The sequence below is a fragment of the Drosophila gunungcola genome, unplaced genomic scaffold (genome assembly GCF_025200985.1).
Source record: "Drosophila gunungcola strain Sukarami unplaced genomic scaffold, Dgunungcola_SK_2 000057F, whole genome shotgun sequence".
NCBI classification, from domain to species: Eukaryota; Metazoa; Arthropoda; class Insecta; order Diptera; family Drosophilidae; genus Drosophila; species Drosophila gunungcola.
Window position 1 is genome coordinate 388,638 of NW_026453220.1, and position 19,336 is coordinate 407,973.

Here is a 19,336-nt window from a genome sequence, read left to right on the forward strand (position 1 = left end):
CGCCAACACTTTTTCACTCGACCATTTTGTTTGGCTTCACCTTGACGCTGGCCGCAAAAGAAATTAATTAAAATCGCTTTATTGTCCTTTTGTCCGACGCTGCCCAGCTGCTCTTGCCAACATGTTTATATTTATTTATATCATTTTTTTCCCATTTTGCTGCCCAACGTTGGGTTTCTTGTTTTGATTTCGTTTCAATTTCGGTGCTAACCGCCCCCCCCCACCCTTTCGCTTGCTCAGCAATTCAAATGGAAACTAATTAATTTGGCTGTGTTTGCCAAGCGGTGTCAGGCTACAAAATGTTGACCCTTCCACCCCCCAAAAACCCAGAAAAAACAACCGACACGAGTCCCCAATCCCAGCGATGTTTGCCCGGGCTAACGAGTTAAATTACATGTGCCTTGGGATGGGTTTTAAGTTACGCCCAAAAAAAAAAAAATTCGCGAAAACTCTGGATTAATAATGATAAATGAGACTTGCTGATGAGTGGCTGCCTTTCAAAAATTCTCAGTGCCCAAAATTGCATTTTGCAGACATAAATCGCATCTAAATTCAATTAACTACACTCAATTCGTAGCGAAAATGGGGTGCTTTGTAGTTGGGTTTGGGTTTGGGCTTGTTGTGTGGGGGGGCCCGTAAGCTCATTTGGTGGAAAATCTCATTAAGTGAGTGGACGCGAGGGGTACGCAACCGCGGACCAGAATGTTAATTAGGAAGGCTTGTAATTGAATATCCCCAAAAGCATTTACCCCTTAGTTTCTCTTTGTATCATGTGTGCGTTTGAGTGGGCCTAAACACTCCTTGCTGGGTAAGCAAGAAAGACCCTTTGCAACTGACCGTTTGCTGGCATTGATTTCGCCGCATCATCCTCCTTCGCTGATCGTTTAATTAGGGGGAGTGTTTTCGCGCCCCTCTCCGCGCTTCTCACGTTGCCCTCTTAAGTTCCGGCTCAGTCGATTACTGGCCAACTATGCGCTAATTATACGCTGTCAGCGCCTCGGTCGCATCCGCTTCAGAAGCAAACTGAGCAGTCAAATAGGGGTTCACTCGGAAAAAGTCAACAAGCTAAAACAATTGCAAAAATAATTGCAAAAAAAAACAATTTAATTAAACTCAATGCCAAAGTTCTGTGATTGATTTGAAAAAGTTTGACGTTCTTAATCACCGCCATAAACCAATTCGGATTCTAAGTAAATTATTTTAAAACTTTTAGTTTGAAAGCATTAAACTATTATATTTTCCAATTTGGATTCTGAATTACATATTTAGAAAAAATATACGCCTTGCAACTATTTCCTTCATTCGATGCATTTTGAAATCGCATTAACGGAAGAAGTTTAATAAGTCTGTTGGAATACAGTTATTTTTCACAAGTGTATGTGCAGTAGAATTTTACACAGACACGCCGCTTCGAGAGCTGCACAAACACACCGCAGCGAGTGAATTGCACAGTGGCTGTTGTTGTTTGTGCATAATTGCACCGGCTGGAATAGTTTGCGCATCATTGGAGCCACAGATGAGGCGCCCCTTGTAATTGCCACTGACCCATCGGCATCTGCCACCGCATCCGCATCCTCATCCTCATCCGCCTCCGCATCCACATCCACATCCACATCCGCATCCGCATCCTCATGCCGCGTTGATGGCGCTGACAGGTGAGCAGCTGAACAGCTGAACAGGTTGGCCACTCACCGTTGAAGGACACCAAACCAACGGAACTATATTTACGAGACGCCCCATAATGGCCGCATTGAAACCCACTGAGCTGGCAAAAAGTAGTTTAGTCGCTAAATAGTTTAGCTCCCCCTTCTCATCTGTAATATGGCTAAATATAGTTTGGACCAGGACAAAACGGATACACACCCGCACACACGCGGCCACCAGATAAAAGAGACAACAAATGGGCCCATTTTGCCAGCTAAGCCGCTCGCTTAAATGCCTGCAAAATTGCACCGCTTTTGGGACCTGGAAAGGTCCACTTGTGGGTGGGTCAGTGGGTGGCTGGATGACTGGGTGGTGCGGGTCCCTAATTCAATTGTTTGTAATGTTGCTGGACATTTAGAGTTAAATGCTTGCTTACACATAATGCCCATTAAAGGTGATGTATGTGCGGCCCGTTTGGGGATGCTGAGCCCCAGGCCAGTGGGTTTTGGTTTGGGTTTGGGTTTGGGTTGGTTGGGCTTGGGGGTGGTGGTTTTGGGTGGCCTTGGGTGGGTGTACGGTTGGTCGGTTGTGCGAAACTTGCCAGATTGTTGTGCCCTGGCATGTGGTCGAGCCATTAGGTAGCCCCGCTAAAATGGGCATGTATAACAGCGGAGCTATTGCAGTTAAAACCAAAACTACAGCAGTCCAATCTAAGAATCTGTCTAATGCAGGACTTTCAACCAAACTTTGTTTACGTAGCGTACATTGTGTACTTTCATACGAACTTAAAAATATTAAGATTACAACTTATAGATTGAATACTGATTATTTAAAGACTAAATCATATAAAAGGCATACATTTCTATGTAAATGTAAATATACCGCTTATGCTTTTGTTTATAACTAAACGATATAATCGTTGATAATTATTTAGCCCATGAATACTCTGAAATAATTTATTAAGCAATTATTAAATTAATTTCTCTCTAATCCTTTGATAAATTTCAAAATTAAATTTCTTAAATACTCAAGAGGAAATCGGTAGGTTTGAAGTCTTGGAATATTTAAGGAATTTAGTTTGCTTACTCAATACCAATTAGTTTCCCTGGCCTTCACTGCATTGTTCTAAGGATTCCTATAGAAATTCATTGTTCATAAAAATTAACAACTGAGCTGTTTTTATATAGGGCTATGTATCATGCTGCAGCATTGCAAAAGCAGTTTGGACAGCTAACTAATATTTATTTCTCCAGAGCTTTTCCGGGCATTGTTCTCTATGCCTAAGTGGAGCTTGAGTTTTAAGCTTTAATTGCCAACAATTGATAATTCCTAAATACTCAAGAGAAAATCGAAGACAGGTGAAAATCAGTTTATTTCCTTGGTATTTGCTGCATTGTTCTAAGCTACTAAAGGATTTCTAGTCAGCTGCTTTGTTAGTGAAAATGGTTAAATAGGTCGTTTATATTTAGGGTAATGTGTCATCCTGCTTGAATGAAGTTTGGGCACTTAACTACAATAATATTAATTTCTCCACAGTTTCCCTGGGCATTATTCGAAATTGCCAACTTCTGCATCTTGCACACGAAATATGCCTGAATAGAGCTTAAGCTCTCAAATCATTTAATGCACCATCGCAATCGATTCGGTTAGAGGTTTGTCTCTAAGACAAGACCATCTGATTCTCCATTATCAAATGAGCAGTGCAGACAAAGCCAACTGAAGCCGATATAGCAATCGCGCAATCGAGCCGCTTACTGTGTACAACAGAGGTTGCCACGGAGCAGTCGTAATTACACGGCATTACCGTACAGTGCGTATCAGCTTATCCCATAATAGGAATGGCCTGGCCCCAGTGAAACCGAAACAGTGGCAGAATCAGAAGCAGAAGCAGAACAAGAAGCAGAAGCCTCGGGGTAGGTCAGCCATTGTCGGGTCCGGACTTTAAATACACATGCGGACACGCAGAGCCACACCAACCCACACACACACACACACACACACGCTTTGTAATACACCCAGCATATACCATATATACACTCCCTGCACACTCGGATGGCACCTTGAATTGTGTTTGCTTTCTGGCCATTTGACTGAAAGGACTCGACGACACAAAAGTTTGAGGAAAAAGCGGGGCCAAAACAAAGCAAAGAGCCAGGAAAAAACGGAAAAGCCGCAGGACCAGTCGAGGCAACAATAACACAGCGCTTGGCCTTTTTGGCCCTAATGCCCCCGTTAGTGTTTGTGCTTCTCTTACTGTTATTGTTGATGTTGCTGTTGCTGTTGCTTTTTCTGCTTCTCCTTCTCCTTCAGTTTCAGTTTCTCTGCGGTACAACGGGGCGTATGGGAAATTATTTTTACAATTTCAATGTCAACATGTTGGGGCGAAGGCCGAGTGTTGGGGGTTTCGTCATTGAATGGCTGGTTTTGAAGTTAACTAAAATAAACATACACGTTAAGTAAAAAAAAAAAAAAAAACAAAAAAGTATGTATACGCCGCGTGACCAGGCTTTAAGTTACCTATACAAAAAATACTCATTCGCTATGAGGATCGGGAAATGCCAAGGCGTGGCAAGACTAAAATGAAAATCAAGGCAAACAAAATAAGGATGCGAAAAAATGCAAATAGCAAGTTGCCACAAAATGATTGCCACGGCACGCACCGTCGAAACCAAGAAGAGGGATATGCCAACGGGGCCAGAAAAAAAAAAAAAAAATACTAATAAAAAAACAAAACGAGTTTGTTGAAGAAGCGAAACACCATGTCGGTGGCACATTAAAAAATCATTTTCAATAACGCGCTCCACTGCCAGGTGTGTACCCACCCCGCTGGCAACTCAATTGTTTGCATTTTGCATGCATTGACAGACAAGGCACACCGGGGACCTGGCCACGCCCACGCCCACGCCCACGCCCATTCCCACTCCCACGCGCCCGCCCACGCCCCCATATTCAACCAGTCTCCATTCTCCGGATACAGATGTTATATGCGGATGTTAGGCGCTGTCAAACACTCACTTGCCACTCCGGCTTCCTCCTTTTAACTGGATTTGTTTTTCTTGGGCGTTCGCCTCACCTTGAGAACGATCAAAAAACAACTTGCCCCCACAAAAAAAAAAAAAAGAAAGGATTCGAAAGAAACAAAAGATCGAGAACCTGAACAAAGCCATACAGTTGTACGAATTGGATTTGCCATAAATAAATCAAATGTCTCTGGGCCGCAGGATTTTCGCTAAAGCCAAAGCCCATAAATCAAGAGCAGAAAAATCAGTATAAGCAATTGGCTAACAACATTTAACTTTAAAGGGCTGCCACATAACCATTTGTAAGACAATTAACAGAGCGACAAACTTTTTTCACAGCCTATTAGCGGCCAACAATTTGTTCAATAAGCCTATTATAATACAATATAAACAGTTTGTGTAGTTGGTAAAACAGTTTTATTGTATTTTGAGTAAGTCAAGAACTTTTGCACAACATTTCAGTTGGTGACAGTTTGTAGGCTGTAATTTTGTAGCCTAGAGGTATGTAATAATTTTTCATGCGCTCGATTAGGATGCAGGAATGCCGTAAAGCTGATTTAAATTAGAACGGATTAGAGCTAACAAAAATGGATATTTAATATTTTTGTAAACTATTGTATCTGTTCAACCAAAATTTGAATAACTATATAATCAAGTATTGTTGATATGCTTGAGTTTCTAACTACACTTTGGTTTAATTGTGTTTTGCACTTCCTTCGGTCAGATAAACAAACGGTTATACGTACAATTTTTTAACTTTTTTATGTGTACAATCAAAATTTATACAATTATTATGGTTACCACGTTTTTGACTTGGACAAAATGTGATTTACATTTGTTTCTCTTACTCATATAATACTTATATTAACGAAATGGCGGATGAGCAGAGATGGCTTAACCTAATTAGACATGCCTTTTAAAATTGATTGCATAACACTTTTACTTAGTTGTTCGCCTGAAGGTATGCAATAATTTGTGCTACGCGCAAAGGAAACTTAGCAAAATAAAAAAAAAAAAAAAAAAAAAAAAAAAAAACAAGACGGGGAATAAATCTGAAGGACGACGTCGACAGCGTCAACAATGTGGCCTTGGCAAACGACATTTGCGCTGCCATTAATGTCCGCGTATTGAGACCCGTCTAATTGCATTGCAAGGATACAAGGATACTTGTGAAGCGTGTGGACAGCAACAATGGCGTTGTGTCCTGTAATCCCATGCGTGTATAGTGTATCGTTTATAGTGTATGTATGTTTGTGTGTATGTGTGTGTGTGTGCAGGACGGAACGGAACAAAACGAATCGAAACGAAACGAAACGAAACGAGACAATGGTGAAATGTCAAGTTTAATTGTTTGTCTGTCATTAGCGCACATTCGCCCAACAAACAATACACATTCACCCAGCGATGCAGCGATGCATGGATTTTTTGCTCTCTGCTAATTTTGTACAATTAAATTTGCCTGCTTGTGTGTGTGTGTGCGTGGGCTTTTATGGGCGGTGGGGTGGGGGAGATCCTGTGTCGAAACAAAAGAATCAAATGCTGTTACAATAACTTGCGCCGCGCTTATTTGCGGCAAACTCTCTCAAGCGAGCCACTTAAACAGCCTCACGCTCGGCTGAATATGTTTTGATTAAGCCAAGTATAACGAACACATTTCAGCCAGGACGACGACGAATGGGCGGCATGAGTCCTGCGAAAGTGAGTCTCACTTTCCACAGCCGACTGCTGCCTACCGACTGCTGCCTACTGGCTACTGTATACTGGCTACTTGATTTTGAGTGGGTGGATGGTTGGATGGTTTGGACGGTTGGGTGTGTGTATCCATGGGCCCGGGGCACGTTTATATACTCCATCGACCGCTTTGGTCAGGCACTGGGCCGTGTGAATGACATGAAATCGTCGGAGGTCCCTTCCCACCTTTCCACCTTCCCACTTTCCCACCTCTACACCCACACGCCCCTCCAATAATGTGGTGCGTTTCTTTATTTTTAAAGTGCTGGAATGTTCGGGGCAGTGAGTCCTTGGTGCTGCCATGGCTGTGCGGTTTGTATCGAGTCGCTGGCACGCACGCAACTCCCGAAGCAAAAACATAACCTGGGGCACAGTGGATCACCAGGGGCACAGTTGATCACCAGGGGCACAGTGGATCGGTGCTATTCGGTTGGCCCTTGCGGTTACCTTACATCTGCTAAACATTCCTGGGAATTGCACATCCTTCTTTGGTTACCACCTCGACGAATGATTAACTGCCAAATCGTATATTTCCGATTTCAGGTAGTTTCTTATTAATTGTTCATGGGATATAGCAATAAATATAATTGGTCACAAAGTTGTTATGACCCCTTTTTCAGTACGTTCTGTTAATATGATCTATTAAAATATATTTATATTGAACTTTAAACCTAATTGCATCTTTTTCTGGCCTACTGCGTTATCTCTCGGTCAGAAACAGTCTGTTTCTTGTGAATGCTCTTGGCACTCTTGGCAAGTTCTCAATTAAAAGGCATTCTGATTTCATGATCTTGAACTTTTTAATTGTCTGCTTTGGCACATTTCAATTTGGTCGAGAGGCATGTGTGGACCCAAGTCAACTACCGCCCGTTATATGTATACGTGTTATACTGTCAATGCAGTCCAAAGTCCGTCCACTGCGCCATTATGGGCCAATACACTGGCAGCATATGGAATGACCACAGCCCAAGGCCTTCTGCTCAAGACTTGGTTTATTTTCTGTTTGTCCGGGAAGTCCGGCAGTTCAGTTCCGTTCAGTTCAGTTCAGTTCGGACCAGTCCAGTCCAGTTGAAAAGGGAGAAGGATAATCGAGGGGGTGCAAAGGGGAGAAAGCGGCCTTTGGGGTTTCGGTTTTCAGTTTGACTTGACATGCATCAGCATCATTATTTTGTGCTTTTAATGTTTTATTTAGCCTGGTTGCCGACAGCCATACGCAGTGTGGCCCCAAAAAGGGGGGCTGGATACAGCGTACATGTGTGGGTGCTGTCTGACCGCCTGCGAGCGTTGCCTACGTGCCGTTTGCACTCATTTCTTGCCAGGCCTTCTTCTTCTTCCCTCTCTTTCACTTTCCACTCTACCCCTCCCTGTCTCCATTCACTATACCCCTCTCTTTCAGTCGGTGGGAGGGAACCATTTGCAACCAAGCACTCAAACAACATTTAAAAAGGCCTCATTTTCATGAGCTGTTGTGTGTGTGCCAGGATGACGATGGCGAGGATGAAGATGGGGATTCAGTGCTGTGTATATGTGTGTGTGTCTGTGTGTGTGTGTGCCACTCGGCACATAATTGTTTGAAACAAATTTAGTGCACACACACACACGAGTACACGTTCCCATACACGTGCACCCACCCACAAACACAGACACCGGCATGTGGGATATTTTATTAGGCCATTCAGTTAGTCAGTCATTTAGTCAGTCAATCAAGCCGGGCAGGCAATTAAAGTTTCACTGCCCATTGTCGGAAGCCAAAGGCAACAAGAACAACCAGTGAGAGCGACTGCAAAAAGAGGGAAATAAACACATCAAATGGCCTGGCAAACAAGGCCTCGGCTCAAAAGGGTATCGGTTCGCAGGATGTGAGAAGGAGGATCGGTACGAGGAGGGAGTGGCCACGAGCTGGGGAAAATCCTTTCAGATAAATGAAATTCCCCAGAATCGCCCCCAATGAGAACTTGATTAATAATGAATTGAACAGCACAGCCGGAATTTAATATCTCTACCACTAACCGGGTGGCAGTAACTAAATAAAACTGTTACATAAGCCTCTTGGTTTAGTGGTAAACTGATGAATAACTAGTTGCATTCAACTTTAATCAGTATATGGGGGGGGATGAAACATTTTAGGTCGCAATACTAAGAGTTGTTTTTATTAAATAGATTTATTATTTTGACTGTTCTATAACCTGTTATACTAATAAACCATGGTGGATGAATAGTAAAAAATTCACTGCATCCCCTTTTTTAATTGAATTGAATTGTTATCTGATCCACAATTGGTTGTTATTTAGCATTTTGAGTATCATTTAAACTATTATACTGAATCAAAGCATTACAAAGTGGTTTAATATAAACGATTTCATCTTTCAAGCTAAACAGCACAATTAACCGTTGTTGTTCCAACATTTGTCTCATCTTTTTTTTTCAGGCCTATCCCAATCGAGACATAACCAATATTGTGGAGTCATCCCACTACCAGAAGATCGGCGGCTGGTGTCGTCAGGGTGCTCTAAATGCAGCCAAGTGCAAGGGCTCGCACCGCTGGATCAAGCCATTCCGTTGTCTCGGTGAGTAATCATCAAATAGTGTAGTTAGTGTCTAGTCCAAAGGGACCAACAAACTGATCCGTTCTCCTACGCTCCTGTGCTCCTCTGCTTCATCATCCGTCGCCTCCAACACCAAACTCCAATTCGACTCCACTCCACTCCATCGCGACCACTCGACGACGTTTGGCTTCAGAAGGACCATTCCAATCGGACGCCCTGTTGGTGCCCGAGGGCTGTCTGTTCGACCACATCCACAATGCCTCCCGCTGCTGGCCATTTGTGAGGTGGAACCAAACCGGAGCGGCTGCTTGCCAGGAGCGCGGAATGCAGATGCGCTCCTTTGCCATGCTCCTGCCCTGCGGCATCTCACTTTTCTCCGGCGTGGAGTTCGTCTGCTGTCCCAAGCACTTCAAGAGTGAGTACTGACCAGAAATATCTATTATATCTATGCACCATTGCCTTTGTCGTTTGCCGTTTGTCGTCGGGGGTGTCACACTTGTGACAGAAATATGATATTCTGCAAATCCAACGGACATATTTTTTTTTTTTTTTATATTTTTTGCAATCCTCTTTAAATTTGTGACTTCGTTTTTTGTCATAGTCGGTGCAAAGCCATTAGTTACTTTAACCCTGTGGTTATGGCATTAATTATTCAACACGCAAATCAAATGCGCAGAACAAACAAATGTGCCATTACCCACTCTGTCATTGGACATTAAGCGAATCAGTTAGGGATTTATTTATTTAGGGATATTAATGTTGTGTTTGCCTTCATTTGGCTTTTCATTCCACAGTTAAGCCTTAGGTTTTCTTTGCCAATTAGCCAATTTTTTGTTTGGCCCTTGAGTAAATATTTAGAAATTAAGGACCTTTTTCTCTCTCAGCCGATGAAATCCATGTGAAGAAGACCGACTTGCCGGTGATGCCACCAGCCCAGATAGCTAGTGCCAATGACGAACTGGTTGTCAACGACGAGGACGATAGCAATGACTCGAACTACTCAAAGGATGCCAATGATGACGAGCTGGACGACGAGGACGATCTGATGGGCGATGACGAGGAGGACGAGATGGTGGCGGATGAGGCAGCTGCGGCAGGCGGAAGTCCCAACACCGGATCCTCGGGGGATACCAATAGCGGCTCCTTGGACGACATAAATGCGGAGTACGATAGCGGCGAGGAGGGTGACAACTACGAGGAGGACGGAGCAGGTTCCGAGGGCGAGGCGGAGGGTGAGGCCTCCTGGGATCAGAGCGGAGGATCCAAGGTGGTGGCCGTGAAAGGTGGCTCTGCCTCCGCGTCCCCGTCCAGCGTTCCGGTTGCTCCCGCCTCCGAGAAGATGCCTCTTAAGTCCGACATGGTCACCAGCACCCCTCAGCTTTCCGTTGCCGCAGCAGCAGCTGCCAATGCTGGTAACTCGGGAGCTGGAGCTGGAGCTGGAACTGGAGCTGGAGCCGGAGTTGTAGCCGGAGTCCCACCACCATCCACCGCTCAGCCAACTTCGGATCCCTACTTCACCCACTTTGACCCGCACTACGAGCACCAGAGCTACAAAGTAAGTCAGAAAGTAAGTGTTTACGTTGAGGGCGCAGGTTTATTTATCGATGCAACACAAAACGTATTCTAAACAAAGGAAGCCCAACAGCGCCTTGAGGAATCGCACCGCGAGAAGGTCACGCGCGTGATGAAGGACTGGTCCGATCTGGAGGAGAAGTACCAGGATATGCGCCTAGCGGACCCCAAGGCAGCCCAATCCTTCAAGCAGCGGATGACGGCTCGCTTCCAGGTCAGTCATCCTCCGTGTGACGCACTCATCTCCCCCCCCCCATTCCAACACCCTCTCTCTCTCTCTCTATCTCTCTCTCTCTCTCTCACTCACTCACTCACTCACTCTCGCTGTCTCTACGCATCACTCTGTCTCTGTCTCGCACCCAACCCTCCCTATCTCTGTCTCCATCCGACTGCCTGCCACCCATCCTATAGACCCTTTGAACTATTTAAGCGCTATGTCTCTGCATCTGAATGTGTGTGTATGTCTGCGTCTGTATCGGGAGCTTCATTTGGCAAGGGATCGATCAAATTTGATTGGCAACCATCGAATTTATTAGTAATAGCTATGCAAAAGTGTTTACTCAAAGGCGGTAGCACTTGCTTAAGTCTGATTATATTAACGGTAATTTTAATTTACCGCCAATAAACAACCCTTGCCAACTAAAGCTACCCGAGTTATGGGCCTCATAACCAGTATTCATTCCATCTGTAGTACCTATATAGACCACATCATCAGCGTTTATCATTTTGTGATGTTGTTTTTTGTTTCCATTTTAATCTCATTATCATGCACCCCGTATATCGTAATCGTAATTGTTTCCTACTCTAACCGTAATCGTAGCTCATTGAGACGTATTTGTCCGGCATTCAGTTGTGCTCATTGTATCGCCTGCTTTTTGTTTGCTGCACTTCGGGGTCCAGAGATGTGCCTAGTAATACCCATCTTTGGGTTTTAACATAACCCATCACTCTGGGCATCGTTGGGCAGTTTTATGTTTATTTGTGTATCCATATGTATGGCAAATGGGAGCGAAAGAGGCATCAGATTGTAATCACAACAGCAATAACAATAACAGTACCAGTAACAATAACGATAATGCTGCTCGTAATCTAACCAGTTAACGAAATACCGCTACAGCAACGAAACAATAGATCCAATTACCCATATTACTAACTAACATTCAAAGTGCTTTGTAGTTGAACTGATTGGCATATAAACTAACTTTAATTCGCCTATACCTTACCTACACGTAAACCTTAACCTATTCTTAGTTTCGACGTCTGTTTTATTTCGATACCAACTGATCCCCGACCAAAAACGAACACGACCAAAAGCCAAACCTTGGATATCCTCAATTCGGTCCTTATCGATGTGTATTGCTCGCATTATAGACCAATACTTGCTGCTTACGTAACAGCTGCGCTTTCGCAAGCATCGCTACTGATGGGAATGAACTGCATCCATGTATATATACCATATACCATAAACCCGACCCAATTCGATCCCTGGACAGGATTCCAATCCAAACATTTTTGCACCGCATCAGTGGCTCGCACTCTGTCTCTCTAACGCTCGTTCCCGCTCCATCTCGCTCCCCCATGGCAGCACAAACTCTGTAGCAGCACTACACTAAAGAAAAAAAAAGATAATCTAGCGAGAAACCCACTTAATTCCAAAATTCAGGACCAACCATGCGAAATCTCCCCAACCCAAAACCAACATTTTAAACACAAACATTTCACAAGATACGTACGAGTCGAGGAAATTTTTTTTTGAAAATTTAAACGATAACAGATTAATCAAAATACCGATAGACCGATCGAGAACTGCATATTGTTATCGATCGACGCAAATTTCCCATGCTGATAATCTTTCTCTCTTGGTGTGCAATACGTCTTTATATGGGAATGTAATTTTAGACTTCTGTTCAGGCACTCGAGGAAGAAGGCAACGCCGAGAAGCACCAGCTGGCCGCCATGCACCAGCAGCGAGTTTTGGCCCACATCAACCAGCGGAAGCGGGAGGCCATGACCTGCTACACCCAGGCCCTCACCGAGCAGCCCCCGAACGTGAGTAGTCGCCTCTGACGGAAGGTATCCTCAGAGGGATAAGTCCAGCCACAAGGTGGGGTCGATATTTAAAGGAATCATTAGGCTTCCAAAAAGTTTAGCATTTATTAATATCAAATATAGAAACTATATTAACGTTCAGTCGAGAACTTGCTGGGGTATATTTCATTTTGATCATTGTTCATGTTCACTTCAAACGTAACTCCAACAGGGGGCGCCAATTATTTGTTTTATCATTTTTTTGACTATAAGAGCTCATGTAACCCTTATCTTTAAAGAAATTTATTAAAATTAAAACCAATTCCTTTTAAAAAATGTTGACCAATATACAGAATTATGTTTCACAATTGTTTAAATTGTAGACTGGATTACTAGCGCCAGATTAAGTACGGGCGGACGAACAACCGGACATGGCTTGACCAACTCTTTTAGTGGTGCTTATCTAGAATATTCATATTTTCATATTGTACATTTTTTACTGAAATTATAATAGCCTTTGGCAAGGGTATAAAAATATAAGTAAGTGTCTTACTTGTAATCAAATGGTTATGACTTTTTGGCTTAATGTCGGTAAAAAAAAAGAGGCTCCGTAATGGGATTTCCATTTTTTTTCTGTTAATAAATTAATCAAAAAGAACCCCACGTTAATGCCCTTAATCTCGTCTAGGCCCACCACGTTGAGAAGTGCTTGCAGAAGTTGCTGCGCGCCCTGCACAAGGATCGGGCTCACGCCCTGGCCCACTACCGGCACCTGTTGAACTCCGGAGGACCCGGAGGTCTGGAGGCAGCTGCTTCGGAGCGACCACGCACTCTGGAGCGACTGATCGACATTGATCGTGCCGTCAACCAGTCGATGACCATGCTGAAACGCTATCCGGAGCTGTCGGCCAAGATTGCCCAGCTGATGAACGACTATATCCTGGCCCTGCGCAGCAAGGATGACATTCCCGGCTCATCGCTGGGCATGAGCGAGGAGGCGGAGGCCGGCATCCTGGACAAGTACCGCGTCGAGATCGAGCGCAAGGTGGCCGAGAAGGAGCGTCTGCGCCTGGCCGAGAAGCAGCGCAAGGAGCAGCGGGCCGCCGAGCGGGAGAAACTGCGCGAGGAGAAGCTGCGAATGGAGGCCAAGAAGGTGGACGACATGCTCAAGTCGCAGGCGGCCGAGCAGCAATCCCAGTCGCCCCAGCCATTGTCCCAATCGCAATCGCAAGCGCAGCAGCAGCAGCAGCAGCAGCAGGAGAAGAGTCTGAGCAGCAAGGAGCTGGGTCTCGACGGTGGGTTGGTCACAGCGGCAAATCCCAACTTGGAAACAACCAAGAGCGAGAAGGAGCTGTCGGATACTGAGTACGCCGAGGCAACAGTAAGGTCAGTAAGGGTATATCCTGGAGTACGAATTGCTATTAATCCTTAACTAACATCGCGTCTACTCCACACTGTATTATAGCAGCACTAAGGTGCAGACCGTGCTGCCCACGGTCGATGACGATGCCGTCCAGCGGGCGGTGGAGGATGTGGCCGCTGCCGTCGCTCACCAGGAGGCCGAGCCGCAGGTGCAGCACTTCATGACCCACGACCTGGGCCACCGCGAATCGGTATTTGAGCTGCGGCGCCAACTCGTACCGCATTTGCCTAAAGCCTATCCCCTATCTTTCTCTCCCCTATCGTTGCAGAGCTTCTCGCTGCGCCGCGAGTTTGCGCAGCATGCGCACGCGGCCAAGGAGGGCCGCAACGTCTACTTCACGCTCTCCTTCGCCGGCATCGCCCTCATGGCGGCCGTCTTCGTGGGCGTGGCCGTGGCCAAATGGCGGACATCGCGCTCGCCTCACGCCCAGGGCTTCATCGAGGTCGATCAGGTGGGTTGTGGTCAAGGTGCGGAGGACAGAGATCGCCGTAGTACAGTGCATTTTAAAAACAGGATCAGTGTTGTCTATGAGAATGTTTTTGAGCCCTGTTTTCTTGTTTACAACTGGTGTATAACAGTTTTATTGTATTTTTTTGGTGATGCCATACAGGAGAACAGACAATTCAATACAAAATATATATATTGTGTATATTTTGTTACTACTTATCTTCTTAACTATTTAGCAAAGTCCATGCTGTCTTAAGAATCTATAGTTGAAGGGTGCAAAAAAGTGATATTACAGTTTTCAAAAGAATAGAAAATTTATTTAGTTGCTTTTGTAACTTATTTCCTCTTACTTATGTGTATGACAGATTTTATTTTTGTCTAAAAGACTGATTAGTTTTATTGTTTTCCTTAAGTCTTGTTAACGACATGTAGACAACAGATTGACTAACTCAAATTCGCCAAAAAACTATTATATTATAATGAAGTTTTACATGAAGTTTTTTAAATTCGTACAGTTTAAATATCTCTGCCTCCTCTTCATCCTTTATCAAACCTACACGACTTTGTCCTTTTGCAAAACACTTACTAATTTATTGATATTCCAAAACAGAATGTGACCACACACCATCCCATCGTGCAGGAGGAGAAGATCGTGCCCAACATGCAGATCAATGGGTACGAGAATCCGACCTACAAATATTTCGAAGTGAAAGAGTAAGCGGGACGGCAACTGGGGCGCGGCTGGCTAGAGCAAGAGCGAGAACGCGAGCGAGCGAGAGGCACACATCAACAGCAAAAGCAGCAGCAACCACAATTTCAAAATGGAAAAACTTAAGCATAATATTTAAAGCAGATGGGAAGAGAAATGATTTTTTTTTCGTCAAGAGAGGAGCGCAGTTCCAATAAGGAGATTCGAGGGGTAGAAGAAGAAAGATAAATTCAATGAATGGTAATATATCTATATATTAAATTAAAGCAAGCAAGCAGAAGGCAAGAATATAAAGCAAGCAATTAAATTTAAGTATTTGAATGTTTAACAAAATGCAGTAAACATCCTTTCTAGCTCTCTCTCTCTCTCTCTCTCTTTCTCTCTGTCTCACTCAACAACTCTGTCCCTTTCCCACGCACACATAATCAGATTGCAAAACTTTGTGATTCTTCTTGGTCGCCAAAAATAAAAGAGAGAGAACTAATAGCCAAAGAGGCAAGCGTAATTTCGTGCAATGGCAACTCGGAGTAAAAGAAAAAAGTTAAAGCGAAAGTGCAAGAATCACACACAAACACACACATACAACCGAAAAAGAAAGGAGGAGCAGGCGGAGGAGAGGAAAGAAAAGAGAGCAGAAGAAAAGCAAACGCAAAACAAAAGATATTCCTAGTAAATAAATTGTCAACACACACACATTCTCACACCGACTCACTCATATTTACAGGAACAGTCACAGATACACAAACACACACACATACGCATTCATGGCTGCTTCGTAGCATACTTTTGAGCGTTTCTTGGCGTTGAAATGCTTGCAAGCCGATCGCAATTCTTACCGAACAAAAACTTACGCCATTAATTAGAGCCGCGCTAAGAGCTAGAAGAAGAAAGCAGGACGCAGAAACACAGATACACTCACACACTGAGACACATGTGAACCTAAGAGCTACCTACGCGTACTAATCTCTATACGAACGTGCATATGCGCTTATGTATATGTATAACTCTCTCTCTCTAAACCACACTTTACAGCTACATACACACACACACACACACACACACACACACACACACACACCAAAAACACCAGACACCAGCAAAAGGCAAATGCAAATGCAAAAAAAAACCCAACAAATTATATATACACATATATAAATATATATATATATATATATATATATATATACAATATATTTAAAGCAAAGCAAGAAGAAATGTCCATAAATGTATTTATGTATCTATACACGAGCCACACAACCCAAAAGGTCAAAGGTCAGCTAGATAAGGGGAAGAATTACGATGCTTGGCAGGCTATCAAATTAATATATGAATCAGCTACGTAACAGAAATAATGCAAAACGCTAAGCTAATTGCAGACAGAAACCAAAAAAAGTAAAAAAACCAAATGAAAACGAAAACGAAAAGCGAAAAACTTTTAGAACTTTTTCTGCATATTTTGTGTGTAAGTCGGTGGCATAAAAAAAATGTTTTTTCTCTTTTTTACGTTACATGTTTCACTCAAAGGCCAGCACAAAACACTCACACCCCCAAAACACACACACACACACTCAACAACGGGGAAAAAAGCCCTTGAGAAGTCGTTGCATTTCATTTTTAAGACCTTCGCAACTGTTTGCATAATTTCCTTAGAGCCAAATGCCAACGAAATCTGATAAGCAGGGCCCAAATAGAGGCGGAATCGAAATCGCAAAAATCCGGGGAGGTCGGAGACGGGCGAATCCGGAGACGGAGACGGCACCACCTAGAGTGGACGCTCCGAAGAGCCCCAAAGATAAACCATTTCGAAACGGCTAGTTTCATTTCTCAACTCGATTGCTTGGCAAATATTTGGCCTGCTTTGTTCGAGCAGCGTGATACTGTTACTCAATCAAGCCAAATAATCGAAATGCTTTCCCCTCCCAAAAAAAAAAAGCCGACGAGCGGTTGCCCTTCGCAATTCAATTTTCATTCAAATTGAAGCACAAATTGAAGTTTAAGTAGTAGTTATCAAACTATCATTTCCCTTGACAAAGAAGTTGGTAAAATATCAAATTAATGGACACATTAAAACTGAAATTGAAATTATTATTGAACTTAAATTGTTAGGACGATAAAAACCGATTCAATCAAAAGTGGAGGAAAAAAAGAGTTAATCATAGTTCAAAATGGTTACTCCAAAAGCTAAAATTGACGGTAAGATAAAAACTGAATTAAATTGAAATTTGAATCAAGTGGAATTAAGTTAAAATTACACTGGACTTTCGAGCTAAGCATTTAGGTTGACATTGAAACACACATTGAAGCTAAAACTTTATATGATGCCACGATAAAAGCTGAGGTTGAAATGAATATTACTCTGAAGAAGGTGAATTAAAGCTTAAAAAAATGTTATATTAAAGTTGAAATTGCACCAAAAAAAGAAAACTAAAGCTTGAAAATTGAGGTTGAATAAGGTTGCACTGAGTAATTCGAATGTTAAATCGGAAATTGAGATTCTGAATGAGATTTAAAATGAGAATGAACTCATAATTAAAACAACAACTAAAACTTTGCAACTAGATTTAAATTGAAACTAAAATTGAAACTGTAATTGAAGTTTTTTTGAAAATTACTGCGATCGAAAATTACTTTCGATTAAGATACAGGAAACAGATCTAGAAACTGAGTTAAAAAAAACTAATATAAATCAAATTCGAAATAAATGCCTCAAATTATTCAGAAACTGGAGTGCAATTTCAAAAGACATCCGGTATTATTACTAAAATTGAAACTGGATGAAACTGAAAACGAAGTTGAAATTGTAAGCGAAACAAACCTTGCAATTTAAGCTGAAAATGTTTATGGTACATTGTACAATTGTTATGAAAATTTCAGTTAAAACCATAATTAATTTACCTAAATCGAAGATTGGCAAAAATTAATGTTTTGATTATTATTTTCATATCAATATTAATTTCACTTAAAATGCAAAGTGTGAGTCACTTTGGATTACAATTTAATTTCAGTTTCTGAGCATCAAAATTAGTGACGATTTCAATTTTGAAATTGATTTCAATTTCCGACTCAGTTGAAACGTTTATTTTGGACATTAATTTCTAGAAGTGTTTTAATACAGATTCAGCTCAGTTAAAATTTTTATCTCGAATTTCAATACAGCTTTGCTTTCAGACTCAATTTAATCCTGAACTTGTCAACCTCTTTTTCAAGTTAAGTTCCTTTTATGGAGGTATTCATATCTATTTCAAATGATAAACAACATCAGGATTGTTCAAAACGCTTGGCTATAATAAAAGCATTTCTTAGGGTTTTTGTTCCCATCAGGCCAATTTTAGTTTTTCAAGGCAAACTCAAGGCAATCCCCACACAGACACACGCTCAGACAGAACCAGACACTTTATATAATGCTAAATGTATTACAACAATATATATACATCTATATATATATACAAACACATATATATTTCAACACAAACAAACAAAAAGGCAAATCAACTACACAAAAAGTAAATAAGAAGAAAATCTAACTAGTCAAAGCTTGAATATTTTTTAATTTATTCATTAATACAACAAGAACAACAACAACAAAAAAATGAAAAGTATACATATATATAAAAACAAAAAAAAACAACAACAAAAAAAGAAAAAAAAAAAACAATTGATATTTACACTTAGTGAAGCAAAAAAACAAAACCAAAAAACAAAACCAAAAAACAAAAAAAAGCGGAAAGTAAAAGCGAAAAAAAAAAACAAAAAACAAAAATGATGCAAATGTGTAAGAAATAAACCCCGTCCTGCATAAATAAAATTAAATAAAAGAATAAAATAAATGGAAACGTAAAGAATATCATAAAACAGAAAAGATTTACACAAAGATTAAATGCAAAACAAACAAACAAAAAAAACGAGGAAGCAACAACAAGAAAATTATTATGAAAATCGCATGTGTTTTTGTCGTAGTCTCATCATTGAAAACCAAGTGAAAAGGAAAAAAAAATTTAAAAGTAAAACAAAAACAAAAACCAAGTAATTTGTAACGAGAAAAAAAAAACAGCAAATAAGAGCAAAAATTTGTGTAATTCTTTTTGTCGAACTATGATTTTTGCCCGAGCGGAAAACTCAGTTGGAGAAAAGTATAAGAAAATTTAAATATTAAATGTACTCAAAGACAATTGTAATTGCAACAATAATTGTACGCTATATATACTATTATTAATGT

At 41.9% G+C, this 19,336-nt stretch overlaps 1 protein-coding gene across 10 annotated transcripts in view; it reads left to right on the forward strand.

Moving 5' to 3' along the window:
- The window catches only part of LOC128264140 (amyloid-beta-like protein), a 56,108-nt gene extending 37,285 nt beyond the window's left edge, over positions 1 to 18,823 (forward strand). The window contains exons 4-12 of one of the 10 annotated variants that reach the window (XM_052999494.1): positions 8,824 to 8,962; positions 9,135 to 9,356; positions 9,826 to 10,508; positions 10,587 to 10,727; positions 12,413 to 12,562; positions 13,230 to 13,927; positions 14,007 to 14,154; positions 14,235 to 14,415; positions 15,022 to 18,823. In XM_052999494.1, the coding sequence (XP_052855454.1) occupies positions 8,824 to 8,962; positions 9,135 to 9,356; positions 9,826 to 10,508; positions 10,587 to 10,727; positions 12,413 to 12,562; positions 13,230 to 13,927; positions 14,007 to 14,154; positions 14,235 to 14,415; positions 15,022 to 15,317 (2,658 nt within the window). In that variant the 3' untranslated portion in view covers positions 15,318 to 18,823. Of the gene's footprint in view, positions 1 to 8,823; positions 8,963 to 9,134; positions 9,357 to 9,825; positions 10,509 to 10,574; positions 10,728 to 12,412; positions 12,563 to 13,229; positions 13,928 to 14,006; positions 14,155 to 14,232; positions 14,416 to 15,021 lie in introns of all 10 variants that reach the window. The other 9 variants (XM_052999495.1, XM_052999493.1, XM_052999496.1 and 6 more) reach the window with 9 other exon arrangements.
- The last annotated feature ends 513 nt before the right edge of the window (positions 18,824 to 19,336 follow it).